Source organism: Bos indicus, chromosome 4 (assembly GCF_029378745.1).
Source record: "Bos indicus isolate NIAB-ARS_2022 breed Sahiwal x Tharparkar chromosome 4, NIAB-ARS_B.indTharparkar_mat_pri_1.0, whole genome shotgun sequence".
NCBI lineage: Eukaryota > Metazoa > Chordata > Mammalia > Artiodactyla > Bovidae > Bos > Bos indicus.
This window is the reverse complement of record NC_091763.1, coordinates 92,566,426-92,589,345: the sequence shown is the minus strand read 5'-3', so window position 1 is coordinate 92,589,345 and position 22,920 is coordinate 92,566,426. Positions and strand designations below refer to the sequence as shown.

The following is a 22,920-nucleotide window of genomic DNA, read 5'->3' as shown; positions in this document are numbered from 1 at the left end:
CCGAGGTGAGGAAATGTGCGAGGGAGGCGGGGGAGGGGGGGAAGGGGAGGTGGACAGGACGAATCGGCATCTGTGCAGCAGCGCCCTGGCCGCCCCCGCGTCGTCCGCCACCCACCCCCCCGCCCTCAACCCCGTGCAGCTCGGAACTCCGAGCATGCAGCCCGGGCCGAGCGGCCGGTCGCCCCGTCAGCAGTCGGCGGGGGTGAGGATGACGCGGTCGGGGCGGGAGGCCCGCCAACAGCAGTAGCCCCGCCGCGGGTCGCCGCGCCTCCGGCTCCCGGGGCCCTAAGCCCATCGCTCCCAGAGCCCCAGGGTGGGGGCGGGGGCCCCCGCGCGGTCCCTCCGCAGCAGCCCCGCGCCGCTCCAGCCTATCAGCGGCCACCCGGCGGCTCCCTCCGATCGGACCAAAATAGCTGCGAACGCCTGCGACTTGCGCGCGGCCCCTCACTTGACGCTCACTCCGGCTCCCTCGCCCGGCCCGCTCCCCGCGTCTAGAGGGGGCGGGGAGGAAACGGCCGGGGCGCGGGGGGGAGGGGGGAGGGTGGTGGGGGAGGAAGGAAGGAAGGAGGAAGGCAGGGAGGGAGGAAGGGAGGAAGGAAGGAAGGAAGGAAGGAAGGAGGAAGTCGGACGGAGGCGCGGAGATCGGGGCTGCGCGGCGCGGGCCGGCGCGGCGCTGGAAGGCGCCGGCGTTAACCCCTCGAGGGCAGGCAGCGGAGGGGGAGCGGTGTTAATACATAAGAGCACTGCATCACGCTAATCTTCTCCCCAGAACAGTATGCGTCAGCAGTACATTCACGTTCTGACTGAAGGACAAAAGGATGAGAGAGCAGTCTGCGTGGCTGCTGCCTGCAACACCGCGAGCCCGGCGCGAGGAGGAGACGGTGGGCGCCGCGCGCAGGGGCCCCGCTGCTGCTGCCGCCGCCGCCGCCGCTAGCGAGCGGGGACCATGTTCCCGGGCTCCGGAGCGTTCCCCGCAGCCGCGACCCCCGCTGCTCACGCCGCCGCCAGCGCCGGGGCCGCTGCAGCAGCAACAGCAGCCCGCGGGCAGCGCAGCCGCTGAAGGCGCCGGGGGCCGGAGCCCCGAACTCGCTCTCTTCGCACAAAGCCAGAGCCGGCGGTGCGCCGGGGGCCCGGCTGCGGCGGGCGATTCTGCGCCCCCGGACTCCCCGAAGGGGCCTGCAGTTCGGGGCGACCCGGCTGCCGCCGCCGCTGCTGCCGCCGCGCTCCTCCGGCCGGTGGACCAGATCCCGGCGCTGCCTCCACGCCGCTGCCCCTCAGGGGGCTGGACGGATTACTGCTCTTTGCACCAGCAGCCGGCGGACTGGGAAACTCAGCCCAGTTTGGGGCTTTTTAACCCTTAAGAGGAGAGGAGAGGAGAGAAGGGGGTGTGTGTCGAAGAGGGAGGGGGCGAAGGAGCGGCGGACACCTCCTCTTAACTCTCGCAGCACCGCGAGCGAACGACTGCATCAGCTGCCTCGGGCCGGGAGCGGCCGACACCAGGAGAGGGGGCAGCGCGGCGGCGGCGGCGAGCGCGGCCTGGGAGGCTGCGGGGCGCCCCCTCACTCCCCGCCTGGTAGCAGCCCCGGAGCGGGCGGAGGGCACCGGAGGCACACTCCGGCGATGAAGCGGCATCCCCCTCGGCTGGTGCGTGCCGGGGCCAGGGTCCAAGGACAAAGCCGGGAAGCGCTGGCGGCGCCCCGCCTCGGGCGGAGGGGGGGGCATGCACCTGCATAGCCCGCCGGGCCTCTGCTCTCCCGGCGCGCCTCAACTCCGCGGCTCCGCTCGCCGGCTCCGGATTTACTAGAAGCCATTTTGTCTCCCCCCACCCCTCCCCTCCCCTCCCCTTCCCTCTGACCTCCCCGCCCCCTCGACTTCCCCCCTTTTGTTAATTAAAACTAAGAAGTGAGAATGGGAACGAGGTGGCCAGCTCCGGCAGAGAACGCTTAAGGACACCACGCCAGTTCTTCCCTTCCTTCCTTCCGAGGTAGGTGACAGCGAATGATTGGGTGGGGATGGTCGCCTCGGGGGACAGCAAGTCCCAGCTTTCCGAGGGCTAGCCTGGGCGGGGGGCGCTGGTAGACGAGGGGCCACTCTTTAGTTTTGGCATGATTTTTTTTTTTCTTCCCGGCCGATCTGCTCCGTCTCTCTAATCGCCCCCTCCCCACCTCCTTCTCCAGATGGAAAGAGGAGCTCCTAGCTCACTTAAGCCGGGGTAGGGCTGGTTCTCCTTTCCGAGCCAAAATCCCAGGCGATGGTGAATTATGAACGTGCCACACCATGAAGCTCTTGTGGCAGGTAACTGTGCATCACACCTGGAATGCCGTCCTGCTCCCCGTCGTCTACCTCACGGCGCAAGTGTGGATTCTGTGTGCAGCCATCGCTGCTGCTGCCTCCGCCGGGCCCCAGAACTGCCCATCCGTCTGCTCGTGTAGTAACCAGTTCAGCAAGGTGGTGTGCACCCGCCGGGGCCTCTCCGAGGTCCCTCAGGGGATTCCTTCCAACACCCGGTACCTCAACCTCATGGAGAACAATATCCAGATGATTCAGGCCGACACCTTCCGCCACCTCCACCACCTGGAGGTCTTGCAGCTGGGCAGGAACTCCATCCGGCAGATAGAGGTGGGGGCCTTCAACGGCCTGGCCAGCCTCAACACCCTGGAGCTGTTCGACAACTGGCTGACGGTCATTCCCAGCGGGGCCTTCGAATACCTGTCCAAGCTGCGGGAGCTCTGGCTGCGCAACAACCCCATAGAGAGCATCCCCTCTTATGCCTTCAACCGGGTGCCCTCCCTCATGCGCCTGGACCTGGGGGAGCTCAAGAAGCTGGAGTACATCTCCGAGGGGGCCTTTGAGGGACTGTTCAACCTCAAGTACCTGAACTTGGGCATGTGCAACATCAAGGACATGCCCAACCTCACCCCGCTCGTGGGGCTGGAGGAGCTGGAGATGTCGGGGAACCACTTCCCGGAGATCAGGCCTGGCTCCTTCCATGGCCTCGGCTCCCTCAAGAAGCTATGGGTCATGAACTCACAAGTCAGCCTGATTGAGCGGAATGCTTTTGATGGGCTGGCCTCGCTGGTGGAACTCAACCTGGCCCATAATAACCTCTCTTCTTTGCCCCATGACCTCTTCACCCCCCTGAGGTACCTGGTGGAGTTGCACCTACACCACAATCCTTGGAACTGTGATTGTGACATTCTCTGGCTAGCCTGGTGGCTTCGGGAGTACATACCCACCAACTCCACCTGCTGTGGCCGCTGCCACGCTCCCTTGCACATGCGAGGCCGCTACCTGGTGGAGGTGGACCAGGCCTCCTTCCAGTGCTCCGCCCCCTTCATCATGGATGCCCCTCGGGACCTCAATATCTCGGAGGGTCGGATGGCGGAACTTAAGTGTCGGACTCCCCCCATGTCCTCTGTGAAGTGGTTGCTGCCCAATGGGACAGTGCTCAGCCACGCCTCCCGCCACCCACGGATCTCCGTCCTCAACGACGGCACCTTGAACTTTTCCCACGTGCTGCTCTCAGACACAGGGGTATACACGTGCATGGTGACCAATGTGGCGGGCAACTCCAATGCCTCGGCCTACCTCAACGTGAGCACGGCCGAGCTCAACACCTCCAACTACAGCTTCTTCACCACGGTCACAGTGGAGACCACCGAGATCTCGCCCGAGGACACAACGCGCAAGTACAAGCCTGTTCCTACGACGTCCACTGGTTACCAGCCGGCTTATACCACCTCTACCACGGTGCTCATCCAGACCACCCGTGTGCCCAAGCAGGTGGCAGTGACCGCGACGGACACCAACGACAAGATGCAGACCAGCCTGGATGAAGTCATGAAGACCACCAAGATCATCATCGGCTGCTTTGTGGCAGTGACCCTGCTCGCTGCTGCCATGCTGATTGTCTTCTATAAACTTCGCAAGCGGCACCAGCAGAGGAGTACAGTCACAGCCGCCCGGACAGTTGAGATTATCCAGGTGGATGATGACATCCCTGCGGCGGCACCTGCAGCAGCAACAGCAGCTCCGGCCGGTGTATCAGGTGAGGGGGCAGTCGTGCTGCCCACAATTCATGACCATATTAACTACAACACCTACAAACCAGCACATGGGGCCCACTGGACAGAAAACAGCCTGGGGAACTCTCTCCACCCCGCGGTCACCACTATCTCTGAACCTTATATCATTCAGACCCATACCAAGGACAAGGTACAGGAAACTCAGATATGACTCCCCCCCCCAAAAAAAAAACTTATACAAATGCAATAGAATGCACACACACACAAAGACAGCAACTTTTGTACAGAGTGGGGAGAGACTTTTTCTTGTATATGCTTATATATTAAATCTATGGGCTGGTAAAAGAAACAGATTATATTAAAATTTAAAAAAGAAAACTCAAAACAAAACTATTTTCTAACTTGTAAGTTCTATTTAAAGGGGGTAGGGGAGGGTTACCTTGGGAATGTTGTGGGGTAGAAGTCACAAGTCAAGTTGCTATGTGGCCAGAAGGGATTTCTGGTATACGGTTAAAACTGCTAAGATAAAACCAACTTAAAACACCAACAAACATCCCTAAAGAGTTAGGGTGCGGGCTGCTGAGGGGTGGGGTGGGGGTAGATGGAATCTGTCATTTTTTTTTTTAGAAGATGCTTCATAGGACCCAGGACTACCCATTTCTGTAGACATCTTTCTTAGGCTGAGAGCTGTCTTTGCAGATTTATCTTATTTAAACAAAAAAAATTCCAAAAAAAAAAAGCACTAAGAATTTGTACTATGCTTAGAATGTTGAGAGGCAATAAATTTTTCTTCTGAGGCCAAGGGGAAGACAGATCTGTAACATGGTGTTTTAAACAGGAAAATCACCGAAATTCACATGAAACCCTCAAGGGACTGAGGGTGCGCACCCCTGTGCACAGGTCTTCTTGGTTTGTGCACTGGGACACCGCACGCCCCGCCTGACGGGAGTGCGGAGGGAAGGAGCAGAGAAGGAAGGGAGCTGGCGTAGCTTGCAGTCAAATGCTTTCACATTGTACCAGATTCCTGCAGTTGGGCTTAACCCACTCTGTGCAAGGCATGTGTCTATTCAGGGCTTCCCAGGTGAAGGAGGCGGCTCCTGAAGGGGCCTGGGGGTCCCAGAGCGGGATGGGAGCGGACAGCAACAGAGAAAAGGTATTCACGGGAGGGCATACATCAGCATAGTGCCATGTCCACCTGTTGTTCCCAGCATCTGACAAATGATTGTCGACAATGATGGCATTTGATGATTTTCTTTTATAAAGGGTTTGTTTGTTTTAAGGTGGAGAAAGGGAGGAGAGGCCGGGAGTGGGAAGCTTGGGGGAGTGGAAGCTTTTCTCATGCTTGTGATTTGGTGACTATTCTAAATGCTGATTCATTAGGGATTATTACGGCTGATGTCAATGGGTTGTGGTGATGGGTAGGGGGGCAGAAGATGGGGAGAGAAGAAAAGGGGGAGACAGAGAGGGCACAGGCTCATTTAAAGTGATGAAGCCTTTCCTTACCAAGGATGCTTCAGAAAAAAAGATCTGAAATCCACAGTTCGAACAAAGTGATGCACACGCACGCACAGTGAGTTGGCCATGGAGTCCTGTTGAATGTGGCACAGTGGGGCAAAAGCCTTCCCTCTCCCAGGCCTGCCTCAGGAGGAGGGGAGGAGAAAGGGTGGGCGTGGGTGGGGAAGGCAGAGATCTCTGTTATGCTGGTCCATTTAATGATGTAACTTTACTTATTATTTTAGCTTTAAAAGGAAATAAAGGGTTCAGATTTGAAAGGGGGGTAGGGTGGGGGGTGGGGAAATGCCAACAAAAGAACATTGATTGTAATGTGAGAAAAGTGTATTTTTGTATTTTAATAAATATTGTTCAATTTTTAATTCAATGTCCCTAAAGGGTTAAATTGAGTAAGACCCTCAACCTATAGCTTCTTATGAGCATTGACCGAATCATTTCTATATAAAGGAATAAAGGAGGGGGGAGGACCATGTTCAATTTCTTTTAAAAGTATGGGAACACGTTGAAGCTGTCAACCACTTTTCCTTAGCTTAAATAAAAGTACCCCGATTCTAGTGCACCTTTCACAAGCTAAGTGTGTTAGTCCCTGGCTCTGTTGGGGGTAGAACCGAATTTCCTGTGCCCTGGAAAAGCGGGGGAAATGGGTCAACCTCAGCTCCTGGGACCCAGCCAGGAGTTAAATGCCACCTCAGCAGAAGCTGCTGGTCAGACAGCACCAGCTTTACTGGGGGGACCCTGGGGGACTGGGACTGAAGAGGACTGCAATAATGTTGTTGGGATGAAAAGATCCCTCTGGCAGGGCTGCTCCCATTCTCTGGGTACTAAATAAACAAATGTGTCTCTCGGTGGTGGTGGTGGGTGTCGGTCTCCTGATGCTTAGCTGAGGAGTGTCATTCAGGCAGGCTGCCTGAACTGGGACCCTGCGTCTCTTCAAGCGCCAGTATTTATACTAATGCAGGGAACCGGGACTGAGTGGGTGTGATCTCCCTGGCACTGAACAGGGAGAGAGGCGGCAGCACTTTGCAGCAGTTGGCTAAGAAAGGGCCAATTCTTAATCCTCCTCTCTCTCTCTGTGTATTTTGCTTATACAAAATTTCTGGGTATCCGCGTTTGTGGCAGCATGTATGCATGGGCTCACACTTTAAGAAACTGCTATTCATGTTTCTAGGCTACAATGATGCGTTCTCTCTGCCTGTCCTCTGCTACCCTACCCCCAATAAAAAAGAGAGAAAACTGCAGCAGAAAAAAGGGTGGGACTTGGCTAGGACCAGCTGAAAAATGCAAGAAATCACCCCCTTTCCTGGTGCCATAGACACAACTCAGGCTATTTATTAGAACAGCTTCCCAGGTACACATTCAGAGGTGATTGTGAAGGAAGGAGCGGCCTCAGAAGCAGAGGGTGTGGAGCCCATTTCCTCCCACCCCTGCTCTTCCGACAGCTCTCTGGGCAGTCAGGGAACTATGCAGTTGCTGTGAAATGACAAAGGCTTGGGGGCTGAATAGACATCTAAGGAGAGAGGTGAAGAAACAGGCCTGAGACATTCCTGGGGAAGAGTCCTAAGAACAGATGCACCTGTCCTGGGGGTGGGGCATATTCAAGCTCTGGAATGTAAGGGAGAGGTGTTTTCCCGACAGGATATGGTTCACGGGCTTGAGGGTCGTTAGAGCTGTTAGGGGGGTTCCTTTGCTCACTGGGCGTGCTCCCTGACCTGGGCACTGGTTCAGCCTCTAGAGCAGCAATGCTCCTTCGCCATGGTGTTGAGTATGCCCTTCTCTGTAGCAGGCACTTGGGTCAACTTTTCAGAGAGGGGTCCCCTGAGCACCGAAAGTGCCGCCTTTAATGCTAGGCGGGAGACTCATCCTTGGCCTGGCCAAACCGTAGGGTTTGTTACCTGAGAATGGAACATGGGTTGGCAGCTTGCTGGACTGGGACAGGGGGGTGGGTGTGGGAAGAGTTACAGCAACATGTTAGAGGGAAAAGAACGCTGCTGATTATATGGAGTTAGGGAGTTTTCGTGACAGAATTTTTTAAAGGCCGTGAAAAACCATGTAGTCTAATCCCTTCACATTTTATAATCAAGGAAACGGAGCCCCAGAGCAACTGAATGATATAGTCCAAAGTCACACTGCTAATTAGGGGAAGAGGTGGGATTGAAAGCCAGGTCTCCTGACTCCCCAAACCAATGTGATTTCTCATTCAGGCTCCCAAGAACATATTTCCTTCCTGGCCAATATGAAAATGGGACCTTCCTATAGATACTGCTGTGCTCTTTTCTCCTCCCTCTTGGAGCTGTCCAATCTCCTTTGAACCAGCTCTGCTGAGCGGAATTCTGACCACAGGGGCCCCAGAGCTGGCCCAAGGGCCACGTGTACTAAGGAGTTGGATTCTCAGGACTACACAAAATAGCTGCCCGATTCTTAGGTTCAATGGCAGACAGAAACCACAGGAATCCCACAGAGGGCAACGACTGCTAGGTAAAAGGTAACGCAGACAAGGCTGGGTGTTCACAGTGGAACGATGGCTTGGTCCTCTCCCAACCTTGGCCTGGGAAGCTCTGCAGAGTAAAGGACTGACAGAGGTCTTAAAGCACCTCTCAGAGCAACTTGTGCACAGTGAGTGGTTTCTGCTTGTTTGGCTGAACAATGAGACTGTTTGGGGGAGGCGGGGGGCTCCTTAACTCTTCTCCATTGCATCTGCCCTAGCCCCAGCTCTAAAATCATGATCTGATTGCTACTCCCATAATCTGCTCTAGGACATTTTATGACTCTCTGGTCATAAAGCTGCATCCTATTGGCAGTGAGGGTAGAGGAGACAAACTAGTTTCTAAGGCCTAGGGACACCAGCTTTATCATGGCTGTTAACAGAAGGCCAAGTGGGCTTCACTCAGCCCAGGCTACTACCTCAGGGGCCAGGGCCTGCAATTATGGCTCCAACATTTTACTGCAACAAAATTAGAGAAGAAAAGGAAGAGAAAAAGAGAACATTTATATCCAAACATATGTCTGATTTTATCTCCTCTGCTGGCACTCAGTGCTCCATGCCATCGGCTAATGCAGGCACTGTTCACGCCATTTCGAAATCCTGCCTCAGCTAAACTGCAAGGCACTTCTGGCTCAAAGCACCTCTCTTGGTTTCTATCCATTCAGAAAGCACCCTTTCCCCTGGAGGGGGGAAGAATGGTTTGGGCAGTGGATTACGGTTGTTTTCATCTTTGCTTTATATTGAGATGAAGTGAATTGCTCCTTGGAGCAGGGATAAAGGCTTCAGGAAGCAGATCAGTGAAATATATGTATCTGCAAAGCAATACAGCATAGTGCTTGCAAGTACAGATTCTGGACCTGGTCTCCCCAGGCTGAATTCCAGCTCTATCACTTACTAGCTGTGTGACTTCAGACAAATATTCATTTTCCTCATCTCTAAAATGGACATAATATTGGTGTCTACTTCAATACTTCATAGCTTGTTGTAGGAATTAAAATTTGATGATATTACATAAGGGGAAGACCAACTGACCAGCCTCCATCACCACCTCTATTATTGAACCTCATCCATATCCAAAGAGAGAACACGCCTACTGGACTAGTCTAGTGAGGGGGGATGGTCACCCAGAAGTCCTGGGGAGCAGGACAGCACTGTCTACAAGCCCAAGCACTGTGGGAAAGATGGGTTTACTTTTCTTCTTTGTGCTCCGTTCTTTAATTGAGCCCTTTAGATGACCCAAGGCACTGTCCTAGCCCAGGAACAGATTACCTTTCCTTCTGGCGAGTCAGGAGAAAAGGTAATCTGTTGGTGGTGATAGTGCACAAGCTGAGAGCTGGGATAGGAAATACTACCAGAAACCCTGGCCGTTGCCAAGAGGGTAATAAGCTTCCTAGTGTCTTCTCAGATCATCTTGTTTCTTTATCGGGGTGCTTTACCAAGGGAGGTGGGCCCATGGAGGCACCAGGAAGGAGAAAGGAGCACAGAGAGGGCTGTTGGGGCCTCAGAGCAGTTTCGGGGGGCTTGGAGGAAAGAAAAACAAGACAGGAGAAAAAGCACCAGAATCTGAGCAAATGAGAGTGGAATGGAGCTATGTGGCAGATACAGAGGCTAAGGGGCTGCAATGCAGTTCGGGAGGAAAGCCAGGGAGATTCCTCTGCCCTCACAAACAGGAGGCTGGCAGGACCCTGGATGGGGGGAGGACTGGCAGTGTGAAATTCATGTCATGGAGCAGAGGAGAAGAAAGGCAGGGAGATCAACTTTCCAAGAGAAGCCCAAGAAAGCAAGCATTTGATTTCCTAATGAGAGGCTAGAATTAGATTTTAGCATGATCACAGGTTTCATCCTCTGGAACATGCCAGCTTTGCTGTCAGTACTTGGGCCAAACCACCTACCCACGACAGTCCTGTTCCTGAAGCTGGAGGCTGTCCACTGCTGGGCAGGGGGCGGGAGATGCTGGAGGCTGTCCACTGCTGGGAGCAACCCCTCCCTCAGGGCTGTAATCAAATTCTGTTCCTGACAGACTCCCTCCTTTCTAAGAAGGTACAGTCATGGGAGGGGAGAAGAGGGGATATAGCAGCTCACTGTTTATCCACAACAAGAGTATTATTTCGGTGGTGGTGGGGGGGTTGTTATATAAATTATGTTTCCCCATAAAAATCATGACGACTCTGAGTTCGGTGCTGCACGTGGACCCTGGCAGTGAGTCAGAGAGACGAGGCCGGGGCCTGTGGGGGATAGCCCTGAGAGAGGAGGCTCTTTTGGCCAAGGAAGGTAGCATTTGAAAGGATGGTGCTGTCATCTCTAGCTTAGCCCGGTAGAGATTTCTGGACCTGTAGTAGGGAAGCAGTAAGGCTGAGAGACCACGCTAACGCCAGGTTTGGGGATTGGATGGACCAAAGTGGTACTTAGCTTTTCAGGTTCATCCATTCTGTGTGCCTAGAAACAACACCAGAGCCATTACTAAAGTTGAGATTAATTACTAAATACCAAAGGAACAGCCCTTGATCTACTTGTTTTTTTAATATCCATTCACCTGCTTATATCTCCCATTAATAAAAAGCACACCCTCCATTCCTTCTCCTGTCACACTTCCCCCCTCCCGTGTGTGTCCAACTGTCTGTCAAGATAGGACCAAGGATGCCCCGCAAGATCCTTCCATTCTAGAAGCCCAGTGGCTCTTTCTTCCTTTTCACAGTCCTGTTTCCTCTTCTGAGGCAAGTCCTTAATCTGTAGTTTCTTATATTTCACAACCCTGGTTTCCCTGTCTGTGCAGGTGGGGATGTAGTCACCAGATAAGCCACTCTACCCGTTCCATGAGTCAGCAAGGATGACGGAGATGAGCTTTCGCACGCTGTTCCCTGTGCAAAGTTTGGTTTCCTGGCCTCAGGCTACTGTTCCCCAGGCTTCAAGGCCCAACCCACTCACCCAGGTTCATTAAGGACACTCAGACAGGTCCTCCTACTCAGGTTCCACCCTGGAGGTGAACTGAATGAGCTGGAGGCAGTTCCCTGGATAGTGCCGTGGTGTCTGCAGGAATGCACAGCACATCCCTCGCGGCAGGCCCATCACAGTGCCAGACATGGAGCCCAGGCCTCAGATACCGACGGCCTGTTCCCACAGCCCCCCAGCTGCAGTGGCTACAGTGATAATCTATTACCACTGCAAGAAGACTTAATTTCTGGACTTAAAGGAAGTCGGATAATACTTTATCCTATTAGCGTCTGCCTGTGTGAATTGACAATGGCTTCCTTCTGACATGACAGTGTATTCTTCCCATTCATCTCTTAAGGGGATGAGTTGGGGAAGTCTGGAGTTAAGATTGGAGGGAGGGCTGAGGAAGAGACTGCTAAAGGAACCAGAGGAAGGGAAGACAATTTTTCAATGGGGAATGGGGAGAGGAGGCTTAGAGGGATATGGCAACACTGAGACAGCTCAGAGAGCAGGCCTGCATTTCATTCGGCTTCCTTGTGAGGGAAGTAGTGCCAGCTGCTGGGTGTGTTGTGTGCACGTGTACAAGGGAAAAAGGTTATGAAGTCACAGAGGAGAAAAGCGCGAGAGAGGACCGGACTCGGCCTATTCCGTGTGCCTCTGGTTTCAGCTTGTTGGGCTGCAGAGTAACTTTCCTGTCCTTTAATCCCTCTTCCGCATTCCTGTTTTGAGTCCACACCGGCTCTGACCAGAGGGATCAATGTCAGCTGAGGGCCCCTCCGCATCACCTGTGTGTTCTCACAGCTGGTCGACCTGGGGGGCAGCTGAAGACAGATTGATAGTTTCCAGCTTCTGACTTCAGGAAGGTGGAGACAGTGAAGGGAGTTTCCAAGTTAATTCAGAAAATCTAGGTGAACCCTCTTATTTTATTTGTGAGGAAAAGGAAGCCCAGGGAGATGTGACTGCCAGTGCCCGTGAGCTGGTGGTACTGGGATCAGGTCTCTGGGTTCTCAGCCCAGCACCAGCAGGGCTACTGAGACTTATAACGGCAGGGGGCACCACTGACAGAAGCTACAAGGTGACCAGTGCCCCTGGAGTCTGCAAACTGGTGCCATCCCTTACTTTTTGCTTCCAGGGAGGCAGGGAGAGGAGTGGAAGGCCTTTCACGCCAGTACTTTATCTGGGCTTCACACTCTAAACCAGATGGTGGCCACACCTGACTTCCCTCAAACAACTAGAACTGAGAAATCCAGCAACTTTTCCTTCTCTTCAACTACGAATGTTCCAGGGCAGGGGAGTTCTGATGGCTGCCCAGCCAGTAAACAAATTAGAAGGGGCATTTGTGGCTGAGGCCACCCTACCCATCTCCATAAGAGTGAAGAGCTGTAAAGAACAGGTAGAAGGAAGTTCTGCAGAAGCTCAATCATGTCAGAAGTCCGTTCAAGGTCAAGCTGACTACTGGAGAAGCAGGAACGTCTTCCCTGGTACTGTAAGCAAGGAAAACCTCAGACACCCTGGGCTGACTCGGGGGCCTGCAGCTAGTGAACGCCCTTTCCCCCATCTCAACAAATCCTCTCTAGGGAAATGACAGAGTGGCCCTGGCTAGAATTCTATCACATACATTTAATTAGAATCTGTCTCCTTCATGATGGTTTCAAGCGAAGTCCCAACAGAAACATTCTAAAAAACAGCCGCTTGCAGCCAAGGATCTCTTTTAACCAAGTTAATTTAGCAGAAATTGGCCATCTTGGATGGGGTGGAGTTACCTCTCTTCTCAACTTCAAAGCTGGGAAGAAAGGGAGGTGGGGAATGCAGAGAAATAAAGAGGAGGGCGGGGGCTTTGAGCAAATGAGTTTCCGTCTATTAAGGAGCGGTAATTTCTGCTAGCTCCCCTAGAGACCGGTCCCCTCCAATAATGGCCTGACACTAATGATTCCCACTCCTAAGCAACAGCCTGTGTTCTGCTGGTGTTGAGCTGAACCGTGCCAGAGAAATTCCCTTTCTCTCGGAGGTACTGCTATTCTCATTACGCAGGAGAGATTACCAGCCAGGAGGATGTACTCTTGGGAAGGGGGACAGAAAGATCACCAGAGAATGTACCTCTCCAAGACTTGGTGCTGCTGATCTAGGACAAGAAAGGCTGAGAGACAGGCTAGAGGTTAGTGCTAAGAGGAAAGGGCAGACACTCTGAATAGGAGGGCGAAGACGAGAGAAAGCAAAAGCTTAGGTAACTCCTGTCTGACTCTGTGACCCTGTGGACTGCAGCCCGCCAGGCTCCTCTGTCCAAGGAATTCTCCAGGCAAGAATACTGGAGTGGGTAGTCATTCCCTTCACCCAGGGGATCTTTCCAACCCAAAGGAAGATCTCCTGCATTGCAGGCAGATTCTGTACTGAGCCACCAGGGAACCCCCGAGGAGTTGATAAACTTAATGCAAGACTGGCTGGGAGGCAGTGGGAGGTCATGGGGCTCTGGGTGTGAGTTAAGCTCAGGCATAATGGACAAAAACCGCTAGCACCTGAGGAAGGCAGCAGGGTAATATGAAAAAGCTGAGTCCATTTCAGGTCCTTAAAAACCAATCACGTTCAGGGCAGAAGCCCAGGCATGTGGGCTAACACTGAACTGGGGTGATGACTGAGACCGCAGTGTCAGTGGGGGTGGGGGAGGGGGGTCCTCTTGTCTTACCCTCTCCCTTCTCGTACTCTGAGGCCAGTGGGGAAAGTTAATGCCACCACGGCTCTAGGTACTGCCGAGGCTGCTGCCAGCAGGTCTTGAGTCAGGGGCAGGGAGTCCCCTTATTTTGCCCCCGGTGGCTTCCCTGTGATGGAGACGGACTGCTTCCAGCAGGCAGCCCGGCCAGAGAGCCTGCAGTGCAGACAGATGCCTTGGGCCATAATCAGGATGGCGAGACCCTTTATGGTGCTGCGGCTCGGCTCTGGGGCAGTGCCAGAGCGGCAGGGTGATGTTCCTCAGCCAGATTCATTTCCCCCCAAACCTCTTCAAATATGTGGGCCATGGAGAGAAGCAAATTTAATTAAATTACTGTGTTGTGGGCTGCCCTTCCTGGGCAAAGGCTAAAAACGGGCTCCTGCTGACACTCAGACCCATCTGTGTGTACAGAGCACGCGTTTCTTTGTGCTTGGCTGTCAGCAGCTGGGTGGGGTTGGCAGTGCCCACCGCTCGCCCCGGTGAGCCGGCCCCTTTGCCGCAGCGAGGCAGAGTCAACACTGATGCGGCCGCGGCCCCGTGCGGCTCCGCTGACCTTTTCCTTTCTACTTAAAAGATGACTGAGCGGCACTCCCCCTTTCTCCATCAGTTCCTTTCTCCTCCAACGCCTCTCTTGCGGACACCCAGGACTTTCCCGGAAGGCAGTGCCCGAGCCGCGCCAGGGAAGGAGGAATGAATCTGCAGGGAGGTGTGATTCAGAACAGGGCAAGGCAGGGTTTGTTTAGCTTGGCAGGAGATGGAGGGGTCTCCCTGGTGGATCCTTCGGAGTGCCACTTCAGCAGTTCCCCACTGGCAGCTCCGTGCTGGAGATGGAAACGTGCTCAGGTGCCAGAGCACAGCAGCATAGCTCTCGCCCCACACCACGTCCCTGCTCGGGCATCGCGGTGGATATAGAGCCTGACTGTCACACACATGGGCAAGGGAGCTCAGTAGCAACTCAAACCTTAATATGTGGAAATCAACACCCTGAAACAAACGCTGGCTGTGCTGTTACCCGTCAGCCCCCAAGGTCATTTCATCTCCCTTCTAGAGGTTCGGGACTTACCGCTCCAGCTTACAGAATACCACAAGGGTAAAGAGTTTGTCCCCAGTGGAGCTGAGGCTGGGAAATGGACTGAGGCGGAATCATGTGTGCAGAGTTGGGGACACTGAGGGACGGTGGTGGTGGGGGGCGCTCCTTTTCATTTGGAACAGAGACCCAGGAAGACTCAGCTGGGAAATCTCTTCCTTACCTGTCCCCAGAGAGAAGGGCACCATCTCTCATGCCTACACCTAAACTGAAAGCCACACAGAGCCTGAGAGGGTCACCTTGGTCACCCAGGTCACCCACCTGCTGCTGGGGCAGCAGGAACCATCTAGTGGGCAGCTTGCAGCTGTACTTATGCAGCCCCCGTGGGCCCGGGACATCATGGCATCAAGCAGACGCCTGGATGATGTGGGCTGTGCAGGCAGCCCTTTTGGGCCCTGGCTCGGCAGGTTTACAGGCAGTGCCGTGGTGAGTTTGGAGGACAGAACCTCCCCACTCCAACCTCCAAGCCTCTGAACCTGTTACGTGACAAGGGGCTTGGCAGCCAGGGGATGGCCGCACCCACTGGAGCTCTGCTGCCCTCTGGACACTGCGCCCCACGGCTCCAGGGCTATTCTCCTGCGTCACCAGGGGGGTGGGGTGGGGTGGGGTGGAGGGCAGTGCATCTGCTGAGGTGTTTGCTGGCTAAGGTTTTTGGCTACAACAAGGTTACTTTAAGGGTTAAGACAAATACTGTCAATTTCAGACCCTGGAGATACCCATCTCAAGAGCCTGGATTGTGCCTGTGGGTCACTTAGACCAGCGGATCTACATGATGACAATGCGTGGATGTGGGGAGATTTGGGAGAATGGCATTGAAACATGTATAATATCATGTATGAAACGAGCCGCCAGTCCAGGTTTGATGCACGATACTGGATGCTTGGGGCTGGTGCACTGGGACGACCCAGAGGGAGGGTATGGGGAGGGAGGAGGGAGGAGGGTTCAGGATAGGGAACACAGGTACACCTGTGGCAGATTCATTTCGATATTTGGCAAAACTAATACAATATTGTAAAGTTTAAAAAAAAAAAAAAAAAAACGAAAGCAGGCAGGTGGATAAAATGTGGTACTTGAAGAGAACGGATCCAAGAGAATAAGTTTCGTGAGGCTAATAGGCCAAGCAGCAATTGTAGCAGGAAGAGAAGGCAACACCCAATGCTAAGACAGAAGCCCTGGAGGACAGGGCCAATCATGAAGAATAGGAAATCCAGCAGTTTGGTGATACTTATCCTGTGGCTTTAGAGAAATAAAAAGGTTCCCAGGTATTGGTAAAAGGTAAAAGATCTTCCTTCCTTCCTTATCAAATTGGATAGAAGAGAATAGACCCCAACCATGATCTTAGGAGTGGAATTGTTATTTAGTCGCTAAGTTGTGTCTGACTCTCTGCAACTCCATGAACTACAGCATGCCAGGCATCCCTGTCCTTCACTATCGAAGGCCCCTTAATTCTACCCCATCCACTGTATCATGCTTACTAGGGCATGAGCGTGCTCGCCAAATGACTGGCTCTGATGATGGGGAGAGAAGCAGATACATCTTCAGGCAGCCTCTGCCTCAGTCTCTGTGTTACTAGTCCTTCAGTTCAGTTGCTCAGTCGTGTCTGACTCTTTGCGACCCCATGGACTGCAACACGCCAGGCTTCCCTGTCCATCACCAACTCCCAGAGCTTACTCAAACTCATGTCCATCGAGTTGGTGATGCCATACAACCATCTCATCCTCTGTTGACTCTCTTCCTGTCTTCAATCTTTGCTAACATCAGGGTCTTTTCCAAAGAGTGAGTTCTTTGCATCAGGTGGCCAAAGTATTGGAGTTTCAGCTTCAGCCCTTCCAATGAATATTCAGGACTAATTTCCTTTACTGGTCCTTGGGTGCCAATAAAGATATTGTAGCATTATCAAGGATTAAAAATACCCAGTCCTTAGGAAAGTACCCCAAGTTATAGGGAGAGTGGGTAATATATCTCAGTCCTGATATTCCCTCATGAAAGGGCTGGCTTTGGGGGCTGTGTTGAAGCCACTTTCACCTGGGACAGTTTCTCCAATGGAGGAGAATGCTTGGAAATAATGTGAGTGGCAGCTGAGCCTCAGGGTAAATCCTGTGAACACTGGTATTGCTGGCGCAATGGCATTCCAGTAGGTGCTAGTGTCCCTTAGGTTTACAGACTACCCGAATGAGCCAGTGTATCTGCACTTGGTCCCAAGCCACACGGGTGGGCGAGGAGCCTGTGGCCCCAGCACCCCACCCTGCTGCAGGCTGCTGCCAGAAAGCATGGGTGTGGGTCTCACCCAGGCCCAGGCTGCTAGATGGGACCCCCATTCCTGCGCCTCGTCTGCAGCTTGTTAGGAGGGCAGAGTGACGCCCAGGCCCTGGTGTGCATGTCTTTCTTATGTCCAAGGTCACCCCCGACTCTGCTCACATTTGTCATCTGCCACTTCATTTCTCTTGGAGAGGGACAAGGAAAAAGGAAATGAACTGATAACAGTGGTATGTTACAGGGCACCACCTTTTGGCACCTGGAGCCCGTCTGAGAAAGCAAGGCGCAGTAGAGAAGTTGCCCAGTCTGCCTTAAAGGGAGAGAAGGGGAGGGAAGGAGGGGACGCTGATGTCTGACACTTGCCCTTGTCTCTGATTCTCTCTCAGCTCTCAGTAACAGTTAGCAAGCACAGTTAGGAAGCTAGAACCAGGGCTATTTGCAAAAACAGATTAGCTCTGCCGCAAGCTGGGAAGTATTTCCTACATAATCTGAACTTAGACCTTGCCATATCCTTATCTGATGTGGTTCAGATTTAAAAAAAAACAAAAATTTTTTTTAGTGTGTTGTCTGGGTTAATATGCCAGAGCATGAACTGAGTGGTCTCCCTGGTAGCCCCAGGTTGACCTGCAGGCCAGGCTTGGCCCAGCCCCTTCATCTCTGGGAAAGCAGGGCACGAGAGGGCTGGGAGTGGCGGGCGTTGCTGGAGAAGGCCGGGCCATCTGCACTACTGTGAATCAAGGTTGGCTCCGACAGAAGGCGCGAGGGAGGAGGTGCAGCTGCTGATGGCTCAGACAGCTTGGACCTGTCCAGGCAAACAAGCCGCTCAAGTGCAAGAACAGCCAGCCAAGTAGGCAGAGCACGAATAAGGACTCAAAGCTTGAAATATCTGACAAGACGTGGAGGGAGGAGAGGAAGCTGTCTGGGATTTTCAACTGGTGGCTGGCCTTGCCTCTCGCGGCCGAGGCAGACTCTCCTGCTACGGTGGGGCGGGGAGGTGATGCCCGGAAGCTGCAGGTGTGACCCAGGTGAGACTCCCTCAAGCTAGAGTTAAAAAAAAAAAAAAAAAGTCTTCATTTGAACAAATTGCAGAGACAGCTCTGGATTGTCCTCTAAAACACAATCGACCTGCCTTCCACAGATACCTATCTGCCCTCCAAGGTTAAGCAGCACCGGGCTCTGCGTGGGGTGGGGGATGGGGGTGGGGGCTGTGGCTTTACCGCACCATCTGGGACAATAGCGGTGTCTTGGAACCGGTTAAGGAAGGTGACGGGGGTGCCCAGAAGCGGCAAGCTCCCCTTCACCTTCCTGTGGCCGGGGGGGGTGGGGAAGGGAGGCCAGCAGTGGGTGTTCAAGGGCTCCTTCTGGTGAAGACCCTCCAACACAGCGGTAGTCAGTCCCCAGTACATGTTATCTGCACGGAGAGAGCGGTTAAAAAACATCCAACGTTCCACCGCTAGATAAGATATGGAGGAGACAGGACTCTGATATTTTAAAGATACATCCCGGTGATTTGAGAGCACGCCTGGGCTGACAGCCCTCTATCTTGAGAGCACACTCAGACAGGTCAGTCCTGTCACGGACTCCAGAGGGTTCCTCTTGTAGGTGGTTTTGCTTAAGTGAAGCCAGCGGCCTGGAGGTTTCATTCAGGTTAGGAGAGTAACTTCTAAGAACACCGGGCCAGATATCACTCGACCGATGGCCCCCCAAAAAACACAGGGAAACCCTCCTACAAACATGCTGCCCTCCTCAGAGGTCCCGGCAAGGGGGGAGAGAGGACAGACTGCTCAGAGGCCCGTGGGTATCAAGTGGGAGAAACAGAGGCACAGCGAGAGTATCATTTATTCTGAAGGAAAGTGGGAAGAGAACAGACACCTTCCCTGGTCATAGGCTGCTCTACTAACCGACTCAGACACAGTTCCAGGTCAGCACCCAGTTTAGGTTCAGAAGCCTAAACGAGGGAGAAAGTGCTGTTTTGAACTTTAGGTTTCTGACCCTCGGCTAATGGGCGCTGGCTGCTGAAGCCCTTCTGTGGTTCACTTAGAGTCAGTCCAGCGGCCAGCAGTGTGCCAGGTGACAGGGAACAGTGGAGATGAAAGACCTGGGCCGTGCCCTTGAGGAGCTCAGGACAATGGGGGAGACAATTACAATAGATGGTCTGCAGGTGGAGACCAGGGACCTGTGTGCTAGGGAGCAGCATGGAGTCAGGGAGAGCAGCCACCTTCTCCCACCCAAACGGCGCCTCGGAGCCTGCCGGTCTGGTCCGGATGAGGGAGCTGCCCGCGCTAGAATTTGGGGTGGAGCACTGGTCACCAGCAGGACTAGCACTGACTCAGACCTCAGAGGGAAGGCAGATGCTCCAGGACCCCTACAGAGATGAAGGAGGCGACTTCTGCACCTCTCTCAAGCTGGCATTTGCTGAAAGGACTATGCCAAGGCATCCCCCGGGAGCACAAAGGAGGGTGCCCAGGCTCCCAGTAAATATGACTGGTAGTGAACTTCTGGGCTGTGTCACCTTGGCAGTCTGTAGCCTTCCCTCCGCTTCAGCTTCCCTTAGCGACACATAGACTCGCTGAGCATTTAGGTGTAAATCACAAGGCCCTCCTCAAGTGAAGGAGGGCCGGCAGGTTGCCCCTGAATGAAGGGGTGCTAAGCCAGAATCCTGAGCAAGGCTGTGCTGTGTAAATGTCACATGGAAGCTTCTAGTTCGAGCTCTGGAGCTCCGTTTAGCTTGGCTGCAGCCAGCTGCTATTCACCCCACCTGCTGAGCAGCCAGAGCGACATTTAGCTTTGGAGTCAGCATAGGCACCGAGGACACAAGAGAGTCATCACGGACTCGCATGCAGAGCTGAGAACACGGGGACTCCTGGGAGCAGGGGGAGGGGCAGGTTTCAGCCTCCCACCCCTACGGTAGCTTCAGCAAAATCCCACTAGGTTATAGTGCTGAGCACCGAGGAGAGCCGGGCTCTCCTGGGGTGTGCACCACTGCGCAGCTGTCTTCTGTCTCCTGTGTGCAAGCAAGGGCCTCAGGGTGGAGTGTGGGAGCGCTGGCAGGCACGCTACGTGGCGCAGCACTGCTCGGGGCTGGGTGACACTGAGGTCCTTCGGTACAAGAGACATAGCAGACCAGCTGTCCACTGTGGACTCTGACTGCAGGCCCAGGTCTGGCTTGTCCTTTGTGCCCACCCTGCGCCTCACCCAGTCATAAGTCTGGGGTGCAGACTACTTGTGGGAACTCATCCTGAAAGGTCAGTCTTAGGTTATCCAAAGTCAGAGCTGATCTAGGGAGCAGTGATCCAAATTTAATCGCTTAAACCACTGGTTCTCAACCTGAAATGAACATCAGAATCACCTGGAGAGCTTTTCAATTAAATATTTTTTCATTATTAAAAAAACCTTTTGATTTGAAAAATCTGAAACACTGAAAATAGAGAGTTGTCATGAACTCCTATATACCAGCCATCCAAGTTCAACAGTTATTGAACTTGTCATATTCGGTTCAGCTATCCCCTCCTTTTCTCTGCTGAAATATTTTAAAGCATCTTCGAGACATGATGTCATTTTGCCCTTCCATACTTCAGCAGTGCATCTCCCAAAAAAAACATGGCCATTTCTTATATAACCATAGTGCCACTATCACACCTAATACAATTAACAAAATCATTCCATGGTATCACCTAATATACCTGGGAAACTTACCCTGGCCTACCTCCCCAGGACCCACTTTGGTGGACGCAAGCTCCACCAAAGTCCTATAACCCCCATCATGTGGTATACAAAAAAAAAATAAAGTCAAGGAAAAGGTGACAAGTCACAGACCAGGAAGAAGAAGGGAAGGAAAACAAAAGCGTTCGGAAGTCAGTCAGCCACAGAGCGGAACTGCTTATTCAGGGCAAGGCTGCCGTAACTGAGGCCCACTCACTCGGTCCCCCAGACCCACCAAAGGTCTGAGAGGTTTGGAAGGAGAGTTGTTCCAGCTGCCCCGGGGCCCCCAGCACCTCACACCAGGCCAGCCTGCATTTTCGTCCTCTATTCTAGCTCTTTTCTCTCTGTGCACTCTGGCTCACTGGCTTGGTATTCGGGGCAAACTCTGAGCCTTAGCACCTGACCCTAGATACGATTCATGAGGTCTGTGGTGAGGGGCGTGTACCAAAACTTCTTGGGTGTTGGCACTAAGGATTGGGACCACATCTTCAAATTTACTTATTAAAAAAAAGAAGAAGAAAACCTAAACAAAACATCCTGAAAAAAGATGAGGCTGTATCACTGCAGCTAAAAATACCTCTACTGAGGGCGTCTGCTCACCAGCTCCTCAATTAGAGATGCTACAGGGCCCTTTGTGAGCTGCGCAGTGTTGGCAGCTCCACAGGGGCTCTGGGTGGCCAGGGACAATCCCGGGAGCACTGACTAGTGACTACTGGGCGGAAGGGGCTGGCGAGCTAGCTGGCCAGAGTGGTCGGCACACATCAGGCAACACCCATAATCCTTTCTTTTTTTTGGTGGACCTACTGCCTAAGCCAAGAAACTTCTGCTGCCTTCTGCAGCAGGCTAAAACACCATCTCTGAGGTGGTCCCACAGTCATGGGGACTGCCACTGACTTCCTAAGCTGCACAGGAGTATGACGACAACTGGGGGGGGGGGATGGTGGTGGTGGGTGGGAATGCCACCCGGTCTGGCCCAGGGTGTGTCCATCCTGCTGGACAACCTCCCAGTGTGAGTCAGTGGTAATCAGACACAGGTAAGGCCCTCAGTGGTGGCCTCAGGAAAAGGGTGTTTAAAATGTAGGCTCGACACCCGAAGGGGTAACAGAGTGGAGGTGGAGGGCCTCATGGCAATGAGGGTCTCTTTTTCTGGGTCCTCGCAGCACCTACAGGTCACTCACTCCAGCAGAGTCTTTTTTACTGGGGAAGATAAAGTCCCAGGGAGGTATGGTAGTTCTTGTCAAGGTCATAGATTTAGTAAATGGAGGAGCCGAGACTTAAACCTGGGATTTTTGATTACAAGTCCAGCGCTCTGTTCCACTATACTATCGCAATGAGTGGACCCGTTCTAAGTATTCAAGAAGTGTTGAAAGAGCTATGGGAAACGATATTTTCATAGTTCAGGTGCCACAGGGATCTCAGGTGAGTGTTCCCTCGATGACCTGGGGATTCTACAATCCTTGCAGGTTCTGGGAAACTCAAGGGTCAGATTCAGCAACTGCATCATATGGTCAGTGGGGGATGGTGACAGTGCCGTAGATCTGATCTCCAGCCAGAGATCCAAAGCCACCCCCCTCTTCTCTGCCTGGGACAGTGGGAAACATCTGGTATCAGCTTGACTCTGGGCTGTCAAGCAGAAAAGGGGGCAAGGCCAAGGCCACGGTGTCTGGTTTGATGCAGGTGATGTTTCCCTGTCACGTTTCTTGGCATTGTGTGTGACCCTCAGGAAAAGAGTTTGGAAGCTGAAGTCAAAAGCATGAGAGGACTGAGTCAAAAAAAAAAAAAAAAAAAGAAAAGAAAAATGGAAACAGACAGCGAGAGGTGTAGGAGAAGGTACAAATTGGTCAGAAGAAGAGTGCAAATCAAACATTTCCTGGGTGTATGAGAGTACGGGCAAAAATGGCCTAAAGTCTTGCATCGTCCAATATGGGCAGCCTCTAACCACATGTGGCTATTTAAATTTCATTAAAGATCCTGTGCCTCAGTTGCAATAACTACATTACAAGTATACAATACCCAGAGGGGCTAGTGGCTGTCACACTGGACAGAAAGCACCTGTTGTTCTATACTCGCAGAAAGTTCTACTGGACAGTGCTGGGGGGCTGCCTGGTATCTCCGCTCATTTCTTACTGGCCACAATGAGTAGGTTCTGACACCTTTTTGGGGAAGAACTGAACTGGGGGAAGCCAGAAGGTACCATTATTCACTCTCCAGCAAACCTACT

The 22,920-nt window shown here is 53.2% G+C and overlaps 2 protein-coding genes across 3 annotated transcripts in view; one reads left to right on the top strand and one right to left on the bottom strand.

Moving 5' to 3' along the window:
- SND1 (staphylococcal nuclease and tudor domain containing 1) overlaps window positions 1-22,920 on the bottom strand; it is a 422,258-nt gene that overhangs the window by 60,623 nt on the left and 338,715 nt on the right. The gene's annotated exons all lie outside the window — the stretch shown is intronic.
- On the top strand, window positions 578-4,415 carry LRRC4 (leucine rich repeat containing 4). 2 transcript variants are annotated; one of them, XM_070787308.1, is made up of 2 exons: window positions 578-1,984; window positions 2,296-4,415. In XM_070787308.1, exon 2 carries the CDS (start codon window positions 2,521-2,523, stop codon window positions 4,234-4,236), a length of 1,716 nt encoding a protein of 571 aa, XP_070643409.1. In that variant the 5' UTR covers window positions 578-1,984; window positions 2,296-2,520; the 3' UTR covers window positions 4,237-4,415. The 2 variants fall into 2 exon arrangements, with proteins under 2 accessions (XP_070643409.1, XP_070643408.1); XM_070787307.1 differs by having other exon boundaries at window positions 2,178-4,415.

What these genes read in the sequence shown, in the direction of transcription:
- LRRC4 (XM_070787307.1), top strand. Translation starts at nt 2,278, where the DNA reads ATGAAGCTCTTGTGGCAGGTAACTGTGCATCACACCTGGAATGCCGTC.